The 21,690-nt window shown below is 37.4% G+C and overlaps 2 protein-coding genes across 3 annotated transcripts in view; one reads left to right on the forward strand and one right to left on the reverse strand.

The window, feature by feature from the left end:
* Positions 1 to 21,690, reverse strand: part of LOC139962103 (uncharacterized) — a 41,921-nt gene that overhangs the window by 3,770 nt on the left and 16,461 nt on the right. The window contains exons 2-5 of the mRNA XM_071961982.1: positions 21,382 to 21,471; positions 20,075 to 20,196; positions 19,178 to 19,795; positions 18,063 to 18,291 (exon numbers count right to left, since the gene is read on the reverse strand). Of these exons, the coding sequence (XP_071818083.1) occupies positions 18,063 to 18,291; positions 19,178 to 19,795; positions 20,075 to 20,196; positions 21,382 to 21,471 (1,059 nt within the window). The remainder of the gene's footprint in view (positions 1 to 18,062; positions 18,292 to 19,177; positions 19,796 to 20,074; positions 20,197 to 21,381; positions 21,472 to 21,690) is intronic.
* On the forward strand, positions 5,438 to 16,722 carry LOC139961994 (uncharacterized). Of its 2 annotated transcripts, XM_071961767.1 has the most exons (10): positions 5,439 to 5,629; positions 6,072 to 6,128; positions 6,977 to 7,165; positions 7,581 to 7,769; positions 8,185 to 8,373; positions 8,655 to 8,843; positions 9,126 to 9,337; positions 9,748 to 9,978; positions 10,909 to 11,170; positions 11,976 to 16,722. In XM_071961767.1, exons 1-10 carry the CDS (start codon positions 5,545 to 5,547, stop codon positions 12,236 to 12,238), a joined length of 1,866 nt encoding a protein of 621 aa, XP_071817868.1. In that variant the 5' UTR covers positions 5,439 to 5,544; the 3' UTR covers positions 12,239 to 16,722. The 2 variants fall into 2 exon arrangements, with proteins under 2 accessions (XP_071817870.1, XP_071817868.1); XM_071961769.1 differs by lacking the exons at positions 6,977 to 7,165; positions 7,581 to 7,769 and having other exon boundaries at positions 5,438 to 5,629.

The following is a 21,690-nucleotide window of genomic DNA, read 5'->3' on the forward strand; positions in this document are numbered from 1 at the left end:
ATGGACACGTGTGCCCCTCGTTTTCATATGTAAACTTAATTAATTAATTAACCACTCGTTATGTCTGGAAATTACTACGATTTAAGAGTATCATCATCTATCTTTGTGCTTTGACGCTATTTCTATATGGTTACATGGGACCCTGGCTCACCTGGAGAGGAAGTGTTCCTACGCCCGCGTACTTTTTATCGATTATAGCTCAGCTTTTAACACTATTATTCCTTCACAGTTACATTTTAAATTATTGGAACATTTGAAATTCCCTCCTTCAATTTGTAATTGGATCCTGGATTTCCTTCTGGAACGCAAACAGACTGTGAGGGTCGGTAACAATTATTCAGCGGCTGTCGTTCTCAACACGGGCACCCCACAGGGGTGTGTACTTTCGCCACTGCTGTACTCCCTGTTCACACATGATTGTGCAGCCGTCCACCCAAACTCGCGGATCATCAAATTTGCAGACGACACCACAGTCACTGGCCTGATCACAGATGACGATGAAAGCCACTACCGTGATGAGGTAAACCTTCTGGTGAACTGGTGCCACGATAACAACTTAACTCTTAATGTGGACAAAACCAAGGAACTGATTGTGGACTTTAGGCGTAACAAAAATACAAAGGACCCTCTGATCATAAATGGTTCTGCTGTAGAGCAGGTGCACACATTTAAATTATTAGGCACATTCATTATGGAAAATTTGTCTTGGAATGAAAATTCACATGAAATATTGAAGAAGGGACGTCAGAGACTATTCTTTTTACGGACTCTTAAATCTTATGGTGTTAGTGATTTTATTTTAGTGAATTTCTATCGTGCAATTATAGAGAGTATTTTAACTACAAACATTTTAGTCTGGTTTAGTCGTGTGAGTCAGAGGGATCTAGGGAAACTTCAGTCAGTTATCAGGAGTGCTGAGCGTATAATTGGCACTAGTCTACCGTCCCTCCATTCACTATATCAGGAGCGAGCACTGAGGCGTGTAGACTGTATTATGAAAGATCATTCCCACCCAGCATTTGTGCATTTCAATTTCCTTCCCTCAGGAAATAGATTACTAGCTTTTAGAGGTTCGAAGCGTTTTACCAACAGTTTTTATCCATCTGCAGTGAAGATTTTCAACGCGCATCATAGTCGCTAACTTATTTATCACTCCCTGTATCTTATGTCTTATTTGTTCTGAATTCTGTTTTATTGACTTAGCGCTCTGTTTATCGTACAAGTATACATTTTATGGTTCTTGCCGTACATATTTCTTATCATTCGTACTGTTTTACATCGTCACTTTTATCGCAATGTTTTTATACCATTGTCGATAGCCTACCGGTATTTATTACTCATGCAATATCACTTTTATATGTGTTTCATCGCTTTGCGTTTCAATTTCATGTCTGTTTTAGAGCTCTTGTGTTTTGAACAATTTCCATTGTATTTTTATGCATGTGGCTGAATAAACCATCTATCTAGATGGCAGGCCTAAAAAGAAAAAAAAAAATCAACAATGATTGCTGGTGAAATTGGTGCATAGCAAATATGAGGCAGGATATACCTTCAACGAATCATGGAAAACATATATGGCATTGGGTAATTTCTACGAATTTATGAAGAATTGGAAGCCTTGGGAAACGTTGGACTCATGAAACTCTTATTATTTGAATTTGTTCCTATCTTTAATTAACAATTCATTTAACGCATTGTGATCGTCTTGTGAGCTTTATTGGGAGGAGAGGTTAGGGATGGGGAGGGGGGTTAGGAATGGGGGGAGGGGACAGATGGATGGGTGAGCTATATAGTATTCTACTTCAAATGGTTGCAGCAAATTCTCGGACGCTTTTCGTGCATGGAAAGAGATTGAATATATAGATGAGCCGTAGACATGAACTATCGGTAAGGGGAGGGGAGAGGGGTGGAACGGTGGGGAGGGGATACCTGCTGGCTAAAACCCCCATCTACAGGTTAAGTGGGAAACTAAAATGCATAAGGAGGACTAAGTTAGAATCCCGATTTTCTTTTGGTAGAGTTGTAGTTTCAGGGGAACGGATAGGTTAGATTTTTCTGCGTGCAGTATCTCGGGTTAACTTACGACTCGCTGAAGCTACAATTGGTAAGAGATCATCCATGTTTGAACCAACTATAGAAATCCTGGAAAACCAAGGCCGTGAAAAAAAAATGCTGAAGATAATTGTTAAATCAGTTTAATCTAGGTTTCCTTTACAATGTGCAATGAAATTGACAATCAATATATACATGTATGTATTCCTCTATATATATTGGGAATCTCCGTACTGATAACCTCTGAGACATGCGGCTAGTTGATATTTTAACTGTTAAACTGAAATAACGCATTTGTCTCCCCAATACCCCTTCCACTCCCTCACTTAGATACGTGCATCTTTAACGGTACACTGCACAACTAGCCGTTGAATACACTACACAACCTAGCCGGTTAATACAGGGAGAAGTTACGCCCGACTCCCCTGTTTTCAGTGATAGTTTTAATATAATTTAGCAGTAACAGCCGATCCATTTCGTGGACACGTTTGAGGTGATTGTATGGTTTGCCCACTCAGATAAAAAAAATATATATATATAAAAAAAAATACATCTTCCATGCCCTGTCCGAATAAATTTGTATTTCCTTGGCTAATATATCAATCATTTACTAATACAGGAAAATAATGTTTCCCAAATCAATTTATATGCATTTAGATGAAATTTTAATTACAGAAAACATTGACAACTAGAAATAAACATTCCAAAATGAATCATGTTTGAATGATAAATTATCAAGAAGATTATATTAGCCAACAGCTGTAAAGCTCTTGAAGAATGTCACTCCCGATACCATCACATGCAGACTACATATATCTAGTGATTCATTGTGTTAGGGAAGGTATAGGCCTATAGCTATAGTCAAAATATTTTGCAATGAATCAATCATACCACGAGTTATAGGGACATGATATTGAAAATGCGGGTTTCTTCTAAATGCAGTGTGGAATAATTTTCTCCTCATTATATGTTTTATGTTGTCGTCTGCAAGTGAAATTACTCCGGTACGTTTAAATGAGAGATATAACTACTTCAAAAGATACAACATAAACAAACACGTATTTTGCTTCGTCCAATATTGTCCGATTTTATTCATTATGTTTACAAACAGCAACATTTTCAAACATTTATACCGAAAAGAATAGAAATATTTTTTTTTATCAACGTCTATGAGCTTTACACGTGATCCCAGTGCCGAATGTAGAAAGAGCCGGTCCTCCTTCCCCACCTATTTCGACTTTTAAAAATCGCCTTTTTATAAAGATGGACGATATAATATATATATATATATATATATATATATATATATATATATATATATATATATATATATATATATATATATATATATATATATATATATATATATATATATATATATATATATATATATATATATATATTTATATATATATATATATATATATACATATATATATATATATATATATATATATATATATATGTATATGTATATATATATATATATATATATATATTTATATATATATATATATATATATATATATATATATATATACACGATAGACACTATACCTCAGTCTAATCACGCAATATGAATAATATGCCCGAGTTGTGTTCACGTGATATTTCAGCATGCTGAGAAGAAATACTAAGTTCACTACCGCTGTCGGCGTTCCACAATACAGTGTATAATAATAATCCTGCATGCATGACTAGCAGTTATCAGTTTAATACGAATGTGAGGTGAAATATATGTAATCTCTAACGATTATTATTATAGGCTATTTTGTCTTTAATATTTTGTATTCATAGTTTATGCTGAAAGGGACCCCACAATCGCCTGGATCCCACTCCCTATCCCCACTCCCCCCCCCTCCCCCCGAAAAGAAGCACTGTGTTTAGTAAAGAAGTCCAACTACACACCTGCTTGAGTTAAAGAGTTAATCTGTTTTATGCAATACCTACTATACAATATTCTCATTGACTGAAATAATACAAGCCTAATGAGACTGCCCAGATTCACTGGCGTAGAGTATAGCACACAAAAAAAAACAGTACTGAATTAATCAATCCTGCCCAAATATTGCCTGATTTATCAAAGAAGACATTACTTTTATTGAATGATTGACAGTATTTAGTCTTTCAAATTAGAGCAAGTAAGCTCACAGGCACCATTCAGTCTATTTACTGAAGAAGATTTCGTCAAGGTTCTTATTTTTGCGAGGAATAAGAAGAAGAAGAAGAAAAAAAAACCCTTAATGCCAAGGCTGAATGCGCAGTATCCATACGCATAAATTTACAAGAACAAAGGGCGATACAAATAAGCTTCGCTTCCCTTGACAAATTTTGAATACAAGCAATGCAGTTTGGTTCCTTCTCAGATAAGAGGCAAATATTTATCTATTTGGTTACCTGGCCGCTTCTCTTTTGTCGTGCTGTAAGACACGCCTAAATGACGTCATGCTTAGCTCTAAGATAGGTGTATGTGTGGGTGGGTGTGTATGTATGTGTGTGTGAATGCAAATGTAAATGTGTATGCGCGTACGTTTGTGTGTATGTATCTTTTGCTTGAATGTATGTACCTACCTATTCATCTATCTATCTGTCTGTCTTTCTATCAAGAACTAAATCAAACAAAAATTACCTCACTAACCCTTTTGTCAAGTCACTACATGTGTTACACATCATTAATAACTATTACCGGTACTCTTTCTTATGAAAGCAGACCTGCAAAAGTCATGGGAAATATAAGTTCCGTCTCATGTAATTAGCGGCTCTCTCTTTGCTGGTTAATAATACAGAAATAATATTTTGCAATACTTGCATCTATCAAAAAAGGAGTACCATAAAACTGACATTTGCTTGACATAAATTTGGATCACTAATTGATAAATCACGCTTTATTAAAAAAGGACGTCACACTCATATGATGAGCAAATTAATCTCTGCTTGCTAGTAATAAAGTATTTGTTTGCACAAATCACATACCATAAATAAACCTTGTAAAACTACCATCAGCTTAAAAATGTTTAATATAAATAACAAACTACTATCCTGTATGTTTTGTTTTTGGTTTAAATTTTAAGAAAAACACACTGTGGCAAAAATGTAATATGCTCTCCAAGAAACAAATGAGGATATGTCGCTTGCCATAATAATTGCTATTTTCTGTTTTAATATATTACTTCATTATTCGTATAATTTGTGGGGGGGGGGGGCGAGCGGTTAAGTGAATGATGAAACGCTCGTTTTATTACTAACGGCCATATCCTATCAAGGTGTAATGAAATGATATATAGAAATATATGAATAATATCTAACTGCGGCATACAACAGGTTAATGAGTTACGAGTACTTTGAAATATGTTTGTACGCATGCGTCTAAATTTGTCTTTCTCGTTAGTGCATAAAACATTCGTTCAAATGTATATAGGTTCATACACGATCAGTGATCAGACGACAGTTGGACCTTTTTAATAGCGGGAAATAAAGAATTCTATCAATATCATGAAGGCCGTAAGACTTTATGGATCCAGTTTTATCATTTTGTGTTACATTGCAGTGTTTATTGATATTACAAATGGAGTCTGCCGTAAGTTTATTTCGTCCTGCTTTTCTCTTGAAACAGTTGCTTCAGCATTAACGTAGGGCAACAATAAATATATATATATATATATATATATATATATATATATATATATATATATATATATATATATATATATATATATATATATGTAAATGAAAATCTGTTATGGTTGATCTCTAGAGTAAGGCAAATATGTCACCAAAAACAGAACTAGTATTTTTCGATACAGGTGACAATACGCCTACAGTGGAATTACGACATTCCTTACCGGTTTAGAACCTCTGGACATACAATCAGCGTCCATGGCCTAGTTGGTTAGGGTGTCCGCGCACAAAGCGGGAGGCCCGTGTTCGAATCCCGGTGGAGGCTGGAAGTTTTTCACTGTTCTATATATATATATATATATTATCAACCATATCTCTTTCATTTTAATGTTTCCTAACAGGTGTGTGCGAATTTCACAAGAAGTTTCCAAATGCAACCAAATCGTGTAAGAATATGCGTAAGTACGGTAGCATTCCGTATGCATTCATTAAGTATTCACGTTTGCAATGATCACATGGAAAAAGACAAGACGAAAATTTTAGTAATTTTCTTCATTTTATAAATGCAAATGCAAAGCGTTAGGCTACAAAGAAATGGAGTCTTGTTAACAAATGCAATCACCAATACAAAAAAAAATGAACGCAAACGGCCTATTTAAGGTAAACCCTACACATAACTTTTTACGTCCAGACACGTTTCGGATCTTTCGCGGTTGTTTTTCAGGTTTCTGGCTCATTTTGTCGAGAGTATGCTAATCATGTGATCACCGTTACAACGTTAAAAAATATTTCAAAATATTCGAGGCATTATTGTTTATTTCCTATTTTAAATCCTTTTTGCGAATCAGTTAAGTGTCTTTCGACGTGTTATTTTCCTCTACACAAATATCTTATGTTTTAAAATGGTCACGTCATGTTTTCGTTATTCCTTTTTATCTAATATTATAATACGTTCCAAAGTCGTAACTCTCTGTCTAGGCTGCGACATTGCGACCTTTGCCTATATGTTCCCCATGAGTATAGGTACCATTATCGTTATACTATTGTCATCGTGGATATCAATTTTGCTATTGTTAATTAATATGATACTGTTTCGGTAATTAATGTTGTTACTATCGCTGGTTATATCAAATCCAGGAACTGGACTGCTTATATATATGCTGATCGGATTATTGCTACCATTAATGGCCATTACTTTCGACATCAGTATATTTATACTATTGTCATCGTGCATGTTAATTTGCTATTGTTAGTTCTACTGTTGCGGTGGTTAACAAAGAAATATATCCCGTTGTTCTTCCCACAGGAGAAACTTGCCCGGTGAACATGGTTAAGGGAACATGTTCAAATTGTCAAGGGACATGCGCAGATCCAAATAAGTTAGATGGTTGTCACAGCAGTTGTGAGTTTACGCAAACTTGCGTGTGTCCAGAAGGATATCTGTTAAAAAATTCGTCATGTGTGGCGCCTGACGATTGCCCCATGCCGAGTATAGGTACCATTATCGTTATTCTATTGTCATCGTGGATATCAATTTGCTATTGTTAATTAATATGATACTGTTTCGGTGGTTAATGTTGTTACTATCGCTGGTTATATCACAGCCAGGAACTTGACTGTTTATATATGCTGATCGGATTATTACTGCCATTTGTGGCCATTACTTTCGACATCAATATTTTTAGAATAAATAAAATAAAGCTGTTAGTAAACTGCTTATCCACTAGAGAGCCTGTGTAAGAGGCTGTGTAGCCTTTGAAGAAGTTCCTGCTAGGATCGAAACGTCAGGCCAACTTACTTTTACACATCAATATTTTTATACTTTTGTCATCGTGCATGTTAATTTGCTATTGTTAATTCTAATGTTGCGGTGGTTAACACAGAAATATCTCCCGTTGTTCTTCCGACAGGAGAAACTTGCCCGGTGAACATGGTTAAGGGAACATGTTCAAATTGTCAAGGGACATGCGCAGATCCAAATAAGTTAGATGGTTGTCACAGCAGTTGTGAGTTTACGCAAACTTGCGTGTGTCCAGAAGGATATCTGTTAAAAAATTCGTCATGTGTGGCGCCTGACGATTGCCCCATGCCGAGTATAGGTACCATTATCGTTATTCTATTGTCATCGTGGATATCAATTTGCTATTGTTAATTAATATGATACTGTTTCGGTGGTTAATGTTGTTACTATCGCTGGTTATATCACAGCCAGGAACTTGACTGTTTATATATGCTGATCGGATTATTACTGCCATTTGTGGCCATTACTTTCGACATCAATATTTTTAGAATAAATAAAATAAAGCTGTTAGTAAACTGCTTATCCACTAGAGAGCCTGTGTAAGAGGCTGTGTAGCCTTTGAAGAAGTTCCTGCTAGGATCGAAACGTCAGGCCAACTTACTTTTACACATCAATATTTTTATACTTTTGTCATCGTGCATGTTAATTTGCTATTGTTAATTCTAATGTTGCGGTGGTTAACACAGAAATATCTCCCGTTGTTCTTCCGACAGGAGAAACTTGCCCGGTGAACATGGTTCAGGGAACATGTTCAAATTGTCAAGGGACATGCGCAGATCCAAATAAGTTAGATGGTTGTCACAGCAGTTGTGAGTTTACGCAAACTTGCGTGTGTCCAGAAGGATATCTGTTAAAGAATTCGTCATGTGTAGCGTCTGACGATTGCCCCATGCCGAGTATAGGTACCATTATCGTTATACTATTGTCATCGTGGATATCAATTTGCTATTGTTAATTAATATGATACTGTTTCGGTGGTTAATGTTGTTACTATCGCTGGTTATATCACAGCCAGGAATTTGACTGTTTATATATGCTGATCGGATTATTGCTACAATTTTGTGGCCATTACTTTCGACATTAATATTTTGACACTATTGTCATCGTGCATGTTAATTTGCTATTGTTAATTCTAATGTTGCGGTGGTTAGCAAAGAAATTTATCCCGTTGTTCTTCCCACAGGAGAAACTTGCCCGGTGAACATGGTTAAGGGAACATGTTCAAATTGTCAAGGGACATGCGCAGATCCAAATAAGTTAGATGGTTGTCACAGCAGTTGTGACTTTACGCAAACTTGCGTGTGTCCAGAAGGATATCTGTTGAAGAATTCGTCATGTGTAGCGCCTGACGATTGCCCCATGCCGAGTATAGGTACCATTGTCGTTATTCTATTGTCATCGTGGATATCAATTTGCTATTGTTAATTAATATTATATTGTTCAGTGTAGGAATGTTGTTACTATCGCTGGTTATATCACAGCCAGGAACTTGACTGTTTATATATTCTGATCGGATTATTGCTATACCATTTGTGGCCATTACTTTCGACATCAATATTTTGATACTATTGTCATCGTGCATGTTAATTTGCTATTGTAAATTCTAATGTTGCGGTGGTTAGCAAAGAAATTTATCCCGTTGTTCTTCCGACAGGAGAAACTTGCCCGGTGAACATGGTTCAGGGATTATGTTCAAATTGTCAAGGGACATGCGCAGATCCAAATAAGTTAGATGGTTGTCACAGCAGTTGTGAGTTTACGCAAACTTGCGTGTGTCCAGAAGGATATCTGTTAAAGAATTCGTCATGTGTAGTGCCTGACGATTGCGGACGATGTATCGTACTCAATGAAAACGTGTACATTCAGGTAGGTTTCTACTCCGAAAAGCTAATGCCGACACTTGTTACTATAATAAGTGGGAGGTTGTAGTCAAGTTGGAAAGGTATATATTTCCGTGTAATAATATCATGATGTATATCACGATGTAAGCAAGGTTCTGTGCTTCTAACTTTTACATTCTTTACACGATATATCACCATTTGGAGCTATTATCAGTCTGTCAGTGGGCACAGATTCATTATTATTCATTATCATTATTAGTTTTATTATTATTTTTATTTTTATTATTATTATTATTATCATCATTATTATCATTATCATTATTATTATTATTATTATAATTATTATTATTATTATTATCATTATCATTATTATTATTATTATAATTATTATTATTATTATTATTATTATAATTATTATTATTATTGTTACCACAGTGCAGCTCAAATGGATCGTGTTTAGCTAAGGACGGTATTCGACGGTGTAACTGTAACCCCGGTTATACCGGTGATGGTGTGACCTGCCAGGTTGCTGTTTACTCGGATTGTTCAAATGCATATACCTCTGGGGTTACAGAAGACGGTGTTTATGAAATAATGCCTACCGGTTGGACCGGTCAACAGTTTAATGCATACTGTGAGATGAATATTGATGGAGGAGGATGGACGGTAAGTTTCGTGGGGTTACAACGTTTTAGTCACAGAGTTAGTAAAGATGGTGAGCTTGGACGGGGGGGGGGGCGAGGGGGGGAGTCATTTCATAAGAGAGAGCGTTGTTGAAGCAGACTCCCCGGTAAGGGGATCTGAGAGTCCTCCCAGAAGAAAATTAACATGTTAGACGTTTACAGGTACATTCTGAGACATATTTTCCTATAAACATGATTATAGCTTTCCAAGCAATGTTGCACTAATAACTAAATTGTGTATGATATTGAGAAGATGGGGAAGTATACCTCGACACCACATGGATCTACGCCGTCATTTACATAATGTACATAATGTAAAAAATGGGCCACAAAAATGAATTTTCCTCAGGGTCCAACCTCCCTCTTGATATACCCTGGGTTATTGATATTCTCCTAAGCACCGAGTCTCCATTTTCTTAGCGTTCAAATATATGTATATATATATATATATATATATCTGGTATATCGTGATACACCTGTCACGTGATTGTCGAGTCCAATTAGAAACAGGAATAAAACATCTAATATCTAAACTACGTTCATGTAAATCTCTGACACATTGAAATAGAAGAAAGCAAATACATCAATGCATGCCGTAAACATGTGACGTCATTGGCAATACGGGGCCGAACTCCGAAGCTTACAGTTGGCTTCTCTAGCCGTGTTTATATTTTATACAACGTGCGTTTCAATATTGATTGCGTTTTGTGTAGCCTACTTACGGAGTGAAAATATAACGTTGAATGCACTGTAGTCTTTATGTGTAAGGCAACTTTTAATCATTTTTCTGTACTGTTTAGCACATTCAAAGTGTTCTATACTTTGTGTCTTCTTCAACGGTTTCTTTACAGAAAGATGCCCTGATTAGTTGACTTCTCATGGAATCATTTTTTTCCCACATTAATTTTAACAGGTGATCCAGCGTCGAGTGGATGGCTCAGTCCTATTTAATCGAAATTGGGATGAATACAAAGAGGGATTCGGCACTCCAGAGGGAGAAACATGGTTGGGGAATGATAAAATATCTTTCTTGACTTCATCGAGAAATTATGAATTTCGTGTTGACGTTATCAGTCAAACTCGTGGATCTTTACACACCAAATATGATTTGTTTCGAATAGGCAACGAAGATGAAAAGTACAAACTGACGTTGGGAACTATTGGTGAATCAACAGGTTTGTACTATTGAAGGTGCCAATGATATAGATGGGAAGGGGGTGGGGAGGGAAGGGGTGGGGTGTGGGTGTGGGGTGGGGCGGACTTTGTATTACCCTCTGATCACAGGATGCAGACGTCATGAAACGTTGTTCCATTCAATATTTTTTATTTATGCAATTACGATAAAAAATATGCAGTGTCCAACTGTTCAGTTGCTTACAGAGTTATATATAGCACGGTGTGCCTTAAATATAGATGGTAAAAATAGAGCCATTGGTCAAACAACTATATACAAGGTCAATCCCTGGCTTTGAACTTATCCATACTTTAAAACCATCTGCGCAAATTACGAACTGTTATATACCCTCTATAGAGTATGCAACGTATTATCTTTCCATAATAATAACATTTTGTTAGAATCGTCTCAAGCAGTATAAGCCTCGCTGGAAGTGGGAAATTCAGTACAGCATAAGAAGGGATAAATGAGGCCAAGTTATTTGATCCAACTCCCATGCATCGACTTGGTTCTTATTGTGAACATCTGAAAGAATATGGATGCTTTTATTATGATGATGATGATGATGATTATTATTATTATTATTAATATTATTATGATGATAATGATGATGATGATGATGATGATGATGATGATGATGATGATGATGATGATGATGATGATGATGATGATGATGATGATGATGATGATGATGATGATGATGATGATGATGATGATGATGATGATGATTATTATATTGTATTTATTTATTTGCTGCCCTACATTAATCTTTCAACAATCTTCCTCTTTGTTTTAACATTCCACAGTTGCTAATCACGACTACATGGATAGACTCAGAGGGGTACAGTTCACAACAATGGACCAAGATAACGACGCTGAACCAACGTACAACTGTGCTACACGATGGGGTGGTGGCGGAGGATGGTGGCTTGCCGGTTGCTCTGACGTTTTCTTTAACGGACTCTACAATTTTAATGATTGGAATGGAATATGCGTCGATGCAAAAGGGTCGATTGGGAAGGATTGCGGGCTTACCTACGTCGAAATGAAGATCCGTCCAGTATTATAGCGGTATTGATAAAGACAATACTTTAGAATGTATATAGAAAGAACCTGTGCTGTCTGTGTTAAAAGTAACATTAAACAAACGTGTCACGAAGTTGAATATCGTGTGGACATTGTTGCTATGGATACATACATATCTGGAACGAGACGAACTGAAGTCATAGAAGCAAATGGCGGAGTAACGTTGATGACGTGGACATTTTCAAACATCAGAAATGAAGTTAGTAACCAAGTCCACCACGTATTAATAATCTCACCGTTTCGTTTTCATTTGCATGAATGTTGCTCTACTTCTGTGAAGGTTCATCTTAAAATATTTCACTCGGTCGATTTGGTTGAGTACTAGTTAGACTTAAAACTTAATTTGGACATGACAGTGCGTGTCTCTGTGCTTTCAAACAGTAGGGCGCCCCCGTTTTCCTGCCAACAATCATTATTTTGTTGGACAGCACATTCGATATAATCATAATGTCACGCATGACGCTATGCAGCTGCGTGCATATGGCAGGCCGTTATAACATTTACCCCCTGATTTTACTTAAGTGAAATGCACTCTACTTAAGTGAAATTCAACTCTGCATTTGGGAAATTGTATTTAACTATAGTAGACTTGAATTTACTGAAGTAGATTGTATTCTACTTAAGTAAAATAGAGGCCAATATTGTCCAATTTCACTACAGTAAAATTGAATTAAAATTAAATAAAATTTCACTTAAGTGAATCTGAATTCTACTTAAGTGATATTGCATTACTCTTAAGTAAAATAGAACATTTGTATTCTAAAAGTTGTCGAAAGTGGTCTCCTATAGCGAAGCGGTCCGCAAACTATGTAGTGAATGTATCTACTGTTTTCGGAGCTTTCCGTCGTAGATCATATAATTAAGTTATTCTTTCAACATTAAGTTCATAGTTCAAGCTAGCTTTAATGCACTATGAGCAGGGTTATAGCTAGGAGATTGTGAGTGCTGGTTAAATAAATTTGCGAAGCGTAGCGAGCGAAGCTCTCGCATCTCACGGCCGGGGGTCCAGGGGCCCGCTTAAGGGCCCCTGGTGGGGTCCAAGGGCAACGCCCCGGTGGGGGTCGAGCGGGCGAAGCCCCCCCCCCCCGAAGCCAGAGGGTTTTCCCCTTTTTGTAAAGGTGACGTTATTATCATGTTTTACGGCAAGGGAGAGATAAATTTGTTACTTTTGTTGTATTTCACAAGCATTTTACTATTTTTTTGTGCCGGCCAGTGGACTGTTTATTCACTTCCAATGCCGGCCGGCAGGCGTGAGTGGGGGTTACCACCGGCCGCCGCCGGCCGCGAATTTCTTTTTCCTGAACCTTTCGGGCAGTGTACGTGGAGTTTAGCCAATCAGAGCGAGGCTGTGTTGATGACGTACTACGTGCTTACCAAAGGTTGAAGTGGGGGAAATCACATTCGAAAAGTCAACATAATTGTTGTACTACAGCAGAAAGTTTTGAGGTATTTAGGCCTTGCAATAATGACATTATACTGAATCATTGTGCACAACTTACGTGACGTTGGCATCGGTTTCTTTGTTGAAAAACGGCGATGTATGATCGCTTTCTGTTGTACAATTTTACAATGTCTTCAGATTGACATGACACTGTACTCAGTACTGTAGTACTGGTACAGTAGTATGTTACGTACTTACAGTTTACATACATGTACAAAGCAATATTTGTACACATAAATATAAGATGACCATGCACTAAAACCATGACATTACTTATAATATCGATTTTCAATTCATAATATAATACTTGGACATAACTACTTGGACATGGGAAAAAGTGGGGGAAAATCCACTCAAACTCGCGGTCTTTCGTTTTCCACCTTATGTTATTGAAGCGACGCATTTACCCGACTGACCATCTTTACTGAGTAGTATGTCATCAACACAGCCTCGCTCTGATTGGCTAAACTCCACGTACACTGCCCGAAAGGTTCAGGAAAAAAATTCGCCCGCCGGCCGGCGTGGCTATAACCCTGACTATGAGTATCGATTCTGAGGGATAGGGGTCTGGTGGGTCGTGGTTCAGTCCTCATGGTAGATCTGGGTTAATTGTCTAAAGGTTTGCTAACCCCTGTCCCAGCGGACATGACCCTCCCAGGATATTCAGGAAGATAATAACATTCAAGCTGATAATAACATGTCTGAGAGAAAGAAATACTTGTTCACGGCTGACCATTATTTAACTTTGTAAGCTGTGTACATTTGGGACAACAGGAATGAGCTTTTATGTTTGGTACTAAGGTTTGTGCGAGTACGCGATTACTCGTGATACTGAAGTGAATACTCATATTCGATTCTTCGCAACGGTTAGTACAAAGAGTTTACATTGTTTTTACGTCAAGCTCCATTTTCATTGTATAAACTACGCAATATTTAAATTTCACGTGTTGAAAGTTTATGTGTTTTGTCTTCGTCAGTCTTTTTCCGCCTTTTTTATAATATAGAAGTTCAGTTCATTTTGTTTGGTTTTAAATGTAAGATGTCACAGAATTTCATTAGCCTTGTATATGTGCCACACGAAACACAATACGGTATACTCTATATGTCAAAGAACTAACATCAATGTTACACCTTATTGAAATAGTTTAGATGTCACAGAATTTCAGTAGCCTTGTTTATGTGCCACACGAAACACAATATATCGGTATACTCTATATGTCAAAAAACTAAAATGGATGTTCCCTCATTGAAATAGTGTAGATGTCACAGAATTTTCAGTAGCCTTGTTTATATGTGCCACACGAAACACAATATATCGGTATACTCTTCATGTCAAAGAACTAAAATGGATGTTCCCTCATTGAAATAGTTTAGATGTCACAGAATTTTCAGTAGCCTGGTATATGTGCCACACGAAACACAATATATCGGTATACTCTATATGTCAAAGAACTAACATCGATGTTATACCTTATTGAAATAGTTTAGATGTCACAGAATTTCATTAGCCTTGTATATGTGCCACACGAAACACAATACGGTATACTCTATATGTCAAAGAACTAACATCAACCTTATTGAAATAGTTTAGATGTCACAGAATTGCCAGTAGCCTTGTTTATGTGCCACACGAAACACAATATATCGGTATACTCTATATGTCAAAAAACTAAACTGGATGTTCCCTCATTGAAATAGTTTAGATGTCACAGAATTTTCAGTAGCCTTGTATATGTGCCACACGAAACACAATATATCGGTATACTCTATATGTCAAAGAACTAACATCGATGTTATACCTTATTGAAATAGTTTAGATGTCACAGAATTTAATTAAGTCGGACATCACAGCGTAGAAGTAGTGTATGTGTCACAGAACTAAAAGAGTGCAAATGTTACGAAAATCAGAATAGCCTAGATGACACACAGTATTAAAACATATTCTATAGTCGCCACAGATAAGAGAATATGTTAATGCCACAGAATTAAAAACAGTCTAGATTGCGACATAATTAATTTCTTTTATATGTCACAGAACTAATGTAGCCTAGAAGACACCGAATTAAGTTAAGTCGGATATCACAGAATTGAATCTATAAAGTGAAGTCTATAGATGTCAGAGAATTAAAGTAATATAGCTGAAGTTGAGTGCATAATGAAATTGATGAAAATGTTTTGAATCTTAAAGTGAAAACCACATCCTCTATATGCGTTTTGTATCGGGAAGATTTGAATTTTTCTAATTTTTGTGATACTTTGTCATTGCATCTGCATGACAACAGCGGAATGGATGATGTCATCAGGACACATCTCCCGAAAATGTCTTGGGTTTGTTTATAATTTGTAAATCATTATCATTCAAAGAATATTTCTACAAAAAGATACATTTTGATGAAATTCTGAGTACAGCGATCTTTATTATAGCTTTTGGAATACATTAACAATACAATTATAATGGCCTAAGCCCAAGGGAAGCTTTTGTCACCAGAAAATCTTGTTAAGGCTATAATTTGGTGATGACGTCAACTGCTCAATACAGGCCTCAATGATACATGTACTCTATTAAAATGCTATTAAAATTCGAATAACTCAAACCAAAATATGTACTTTGAATTTTATATAAAACAAAATCGCATCAATGGTGGATATTCAACATCATTTGTCTTTGACAAAATTGTAAAATGTTATAAACTTTTTAATCGAGACCATCATTTTCTTATATTTTCCCATTGCGTTTTGTGTTGCATCTGAGGAACTGTTCTCATGGTCTGTGTGTTAGACTATAAGGTCCAGTCACTTTAACTGACGAGCCTCAGCCGTTTAAAGGATCATTTCTCAAGAACTAAAAGTGTTATAGAAAAACAACCTGAACTGTTAACAGCGGTATTTAAAGGTCTACAACACGTCAAAATTAATTTTGTGCCTAAAAGTCACCCTTAAAGAACGACAATATGTGCTCAAGAAACATCTTGGTTATAGACTTTGTCAGTTGGTTTTGAATATTTGGACAATAAATTTGCATAACTATACAATACATCTTGTCACTGACTTTCATTTCAGGTCTTGCAGTTATCGATAATGTTTAATTTTTCCAATTGTGTGTTTTTTTTCCTTTCTGTTTGTTTGTTAATACTGACACGAAAAAAGTGTCTGGGTGACATAATGTTGAGAATTATCCATGACTCAATTGCTCATTAATACTCAGTCGATGCAAACATCTAGAACTATGGCTTATTTTGACCAACAACAAATCTCATTTTGGTAATGTTTTCTGCTCGTTTGATAAAATTGTTGTCTAAAGGCAGCGTCTACTAACTGATTCTGGGAATCCCGAGGTAATCAATTAGTCATTAACTAAATAAGTATTTTATAAGATCGTTATCTATACCTGTGGCGGACGGAACCGTCCGGCAATATTTTTAAATTAATTTAATTATGAATTAATGTTGAATCAGCTGGAAATATTTCTTATCACGGGATCCCAACTAATAATCTCAATTCGTATGCTTTCCTACCTAAGCATTATTTCTTTTCTCTGTTAAAATCTGTATATAATTTCGCAGTCAGTTTTCCGTTAATGAAGTAACTTATATATAATGGATCGACTCCCATTTTTGCCCAAAAAATCTTTACTCGTATTTAAAAAAGTTTTAAGAACTCCTCTAAACCTGTAGCAAGCTATGCATGACAATGCGATTAGGGAGTATTTGATTATATATACCCGACCATATTTATTGATTCGAATGAGTGTAGTTATCAAGTTTTTTTTTAAGAGGAAGCTTTGCAGCATGAATTGTCATCAATTACCAGCAGAAACTTAGTAAAATACCCAAATCATTATAGATTATAGCACGCTTATATTATGAAGCAAGATAATGGAAACACCTAATCATCAGGGGCGTAGCGAAGGGGTTTTTGTTGGGGGGGGGTGTGGAGAATTTGATTTGTCGACGGATCTGGAAGTGGTGACTGAAATGGGGGAGGGGTCTAAGGGTAGGGGGTCTACCCCTCCCCTTTGGAAAATGTTTAGTTCTGAAACGTCCTTAGATGCAATCTGGTGCATATTTTAAGTCAAATTTGGCACGGAAAAAGCTCCCGTTCTCCTTTTCTCTATTCAGCTTTCCTTCTTTCTTCCCCTTCCGCTCTCTTCACCTTTTCTCCTTTTGCCGACAGACCCAAAATTTGCCGACAGCGACCAAATTATTGGGGGGTGTGACACCCCCCACACACCCCGCTCGCTACGCCCCTGCTAATCATCTGTAGAATTTGTTACCAAGGTGGACATGTTTGTTAAACAGATGGGACCATTTTAGCATTTTCTAGCCTTTTAGCGTCTTAATTATGATAACTCTGTTTCGTTCCTTACCTGGGTTGGTCGTCTTCTAATTCGTCGTGTTCGTTCACACGTGTCTTCAGTATTGAAATACCAATAGCAGTGAGAGTAAATATCGCCATGGTGACTAACAGAATACCAAAAATGAGCATCACACTCCCCCTCGACTCAGCGGGACCATGAGATCCTCCGTTAGCGTTATTTCCTGCATCATCATCGGCGGCATTATCTGGTCGTTTGATTCCATCCTTATTGGGAAGACCTGAAATTATCACCAAAATGAACAAACAAACAAAAACATCAGAAAAGTGGGGAAAAGAAACTACCCCTCCCCCCCCTCCCCTCGCCACTTCGCCATGACAAAGTTACAGACAATGTGGTAGGTCCAGCCAGTTGGGACAATTTTCCAATGATTAATACTACTCCATGCTGTCCTCCAATATCATGCTTCAAAGCACTCGTACTGACAGTATGAACAGTTCCTAACCTTCTATCTGATTCTAATGCTTATACCACTCTATACTGTAATCTCATATCATGCTTCAAAGCACTTGTACTGACAGTATAAACAGTTCCTAACCTGTCTCTGATAGGAACATGATATGCATACTGTTCGTACTGTCAGTACGAGTGTTTTGAAGCAGGACATAGAAGTACAGTTTTTGAAGATATTGTCCCAACTGGGTGGGTAGATCATCTGTGCATCTGGATATAAAATGGTAGATATTACATATGGCCTTGTCACAGTGATTTCCAGAGGGTGGGGTAAGGTGGGGGTAATGTTTTCTGCGATAATGCTATAACGCATCCACTTACAAAATGACCTTTAATTGCTTCAATATCACATTTTATGCATACATAAATAAGACTGATAACCACAAGTCTTGCGTTATGACTACGAGCCGCTGATTGTCTGTTGCTGACCATTGTATGAAAACAAATTGTCCATTTAATTTCATGGATCAGGTTAAGGAATGGACGAGGGTAATGAGAGGGGAGGAAGGGGCATTCGCAAGTAGAATCAACATTAATTGGGAATGGAGCATACACATATTGTTTAATTAGTCAAATAATATTACACCATGCACTAATTAGTGGGATGATTCACGATCAAAACCCATTCACGATCAATAAATCTGTTTACTAACCTCCTGCGGTGTTTCTGCCTTGTCCTGGTTTTACTTCGGGCCTGCTTTGACCTCTGTTTGTTGGGTCACTGGGGACTTCGGGGTTATGTTGGTCTACATTCGGGTTGAATGGTCCGATAGGTTGGTTTGGTGGCCGATCAGGATAGTTTTGGTTCCCGGGTGATGACCCTGGAATAACTGGCTCATTTGCAGGTCCTGTCCCTGTTGGATTATTAGGCGAACCTGGTAGGATTGGGTTATTCGGCTCTAATGTTCCATTTGATCTCCCTGGTCCGGATGTAGGCCTCCCTGGTCCCACGGGTTCATTCGGTATTCCAGGTCCAGTGGGAGAACTTGGACCATTTGAGACGATTGTACCATTCGATGACCCTGGACCAGAATTTCCCGGATTATTAGGAGGTAACGGAACCACTGGGTTGTTGTTTCCTGGAGATACAACCGGGCCACCAGCACCGGGATTATTTGGACCCACTGGTGGGACTGGTCCATTTGAAGTAGGTACTTTGGGATCTCCATTTACATTCGGTCCGGTTTCAGGGCCTGGTATAACATTTGGGTTTTGGGGATTAGATGGGTTCGAACTTGAGCCAGGGCTATGAGGGCCAGGGTCCGGACCACCTGTGATTAGAAATACGAGATGGTAACACAGTGCAACAATGCAGTGTACAGTATTGATATGGTACCACATACCTTATAACGTAACAATGTCACGCTATAAGACCTTCAAGTTTATATTAGGTATATATTATATTAGGTAAATATGATTCAAAAATTAAAACATGTAGGCATACCCCCCATCCCCCTTCCCAGTAGATTTGGGGGGGGGCTTAATTGATACTAAACGCTTTTCCTGGTGTCTCGTAAATCAATCAATGAACCTTGGTGTTATTGTTATACCTAGTACTAGAAACTGCTCGCAAGAGATGTTATTATCCCTTGTTGTATATCCTGGACAGCAGACCAGCTGTTCCCTGTAGGTTGTCCGTGTGGCCGTAAAGTAAACGGGAACAAACACTACTCTGATGGCCAAAAAAGAAAAACGACAATAACGTGAGCAACAGTAACAAGTTAAGGCAAAAAAAAAACCGAGAAGTGAAAATGTGACAACAGTGACAAGTGACAAGCGAAAAGCACTTACACTTGAGAGAAACTAAATACAGTTTTTCTACAGAAAGGAAAACCCCTACTGGTACTATTGGTTCATGCACATTTAATTAACTCATTGAAGCCGTTCGGATTAGGGTTACAGCTCCACGCATGCGCAGTGTAGTAATAGTGTATCGTGCAAACGTTTGGATCTTCCAAAATTTTTGTTGAGGGTGAAGGGGGGGGGGGGGTGGGCGGGGTGGGGGAGATGGGAAATCATTTGACCTAGCACAATAATAATATATTAGAACTGTAAGACCGGTAAAGACGATACTATGCACAAATATACCTTGCTGCTGTGAGTTGTGAGACTTCATCATACAAACATTGCATGATCTGTGTGTTGATCGTTCTCAATCGAGCGATATGTACGCGTGTATGCGTGCATGTATGCGTGTACGTGTGCGTGCGTGTGTGTGTATGTATGTGTGTATGTATGCGTGTATGACTAGCCCCACACAAAATATGTGACAGATGGAGAGGCGTCCAATTATATTACAAAGGCTTGAACAAAGCTATAGAACCTAACGAATGATACAGCTTTAAACTACAATTGGTACCGTATGCAATATAGTATGTACAGCCTCCGAAAAATGTATCCTGGAAATGTCCCTCATGACACCCACGGAGGTGACACGGAGGTGGAGGGAGGGAGGGGGAGGGGCATATTTGCAGTTGTTATGGTGATTTAGATGTTGAAGAGAAAGATATGAACTAGTTGTATTGTAAAAGTGAAGAGGGGGATTTAAGGTTATTTACAATGATTAAAGGCATATTTATGGTGAAATAGAAATAATTATGCAAGCAGAGCGGACACATGCATGAGTTTGGAAGTATAATATGCTCTACTTTCAAACTCTTCTAGTTCAAAATCTTAACTTACATGATGGATAATTTTGCAAAAGTCTCGTGGCAGTTCAAGCCACCATCTATCATATTGTGGGGGTGGGGGGGAGGGGCGAGGGGGGGAGTCATTATTGAAAACTTCTATATAAATCGACGCATTTCGCGTGCGTGTCGATTGACAAATTAGCTATATAGGACACGTATATACTTACTTATAGGTGTGACATGTATTCCAACCGCAAAGTTTTGAAACCTGGACGCGTTGCGCTTGAACACGCATTCCCTGAAATGTCTGCACAGAGCTGGAAAGAAAAGGCAGAAGAAGATTTTAGTTTTTTTCTTGTTGAAAACATAACGTCGAATTATTGCACTAGTGATATGGGGTAAGGTGTGTAAATATAGTCAACGCACAAAAAAAACAAAAAAAAAACTCAAATTTATTTATTTTAATTTTGACAGATTAAAGGGTCAACATTCTTTATCTTTTTCTCATGAAACTGTAGTATTCTGTGATCATACTA

The sequence above is a fragment of the Apostichopus japonicus genome, chromosome 20 (genome assembly GCF_037975245.1).
Source record: "Apostichopus japonicus isolate 1M-3 chromosome 20, ASM3797524v1, whole genome shotgun sequence".
In the NCBI taxonomy this organism is placed as follows: domain Eukaryota; kingdom Metazoa; phylum Echinodermata; class Holothuroidea; order Aspidochirotida; family Stichopodidae; genus Apostichopus; species Apostichopus japonicus.

Bases quoted from the DNA above. Each gene is read 5' to 3' on its own strand.
- LOC139961994 (XM_071961767.1), top strand. From the start codon at position 5,545: ATGAAGGCCGTAAGACTTTATGGATCCAGTTTTATCATTTTGTGTTAC. The intron at 7,166-7,580 runs GTACCATTATCG...TTCTTCCGACAG, and splicing joins TTGCCCCATGCCGAGTATAG to GAGAAACTTGCCCGGTGAAC. The intron at 11,171-11,975 runs GTTTGTACTATT...AACATTCCACAG, and splicing joins AACTATTGGTGAATCAACAG to TTGCTAATCACGACTACATG.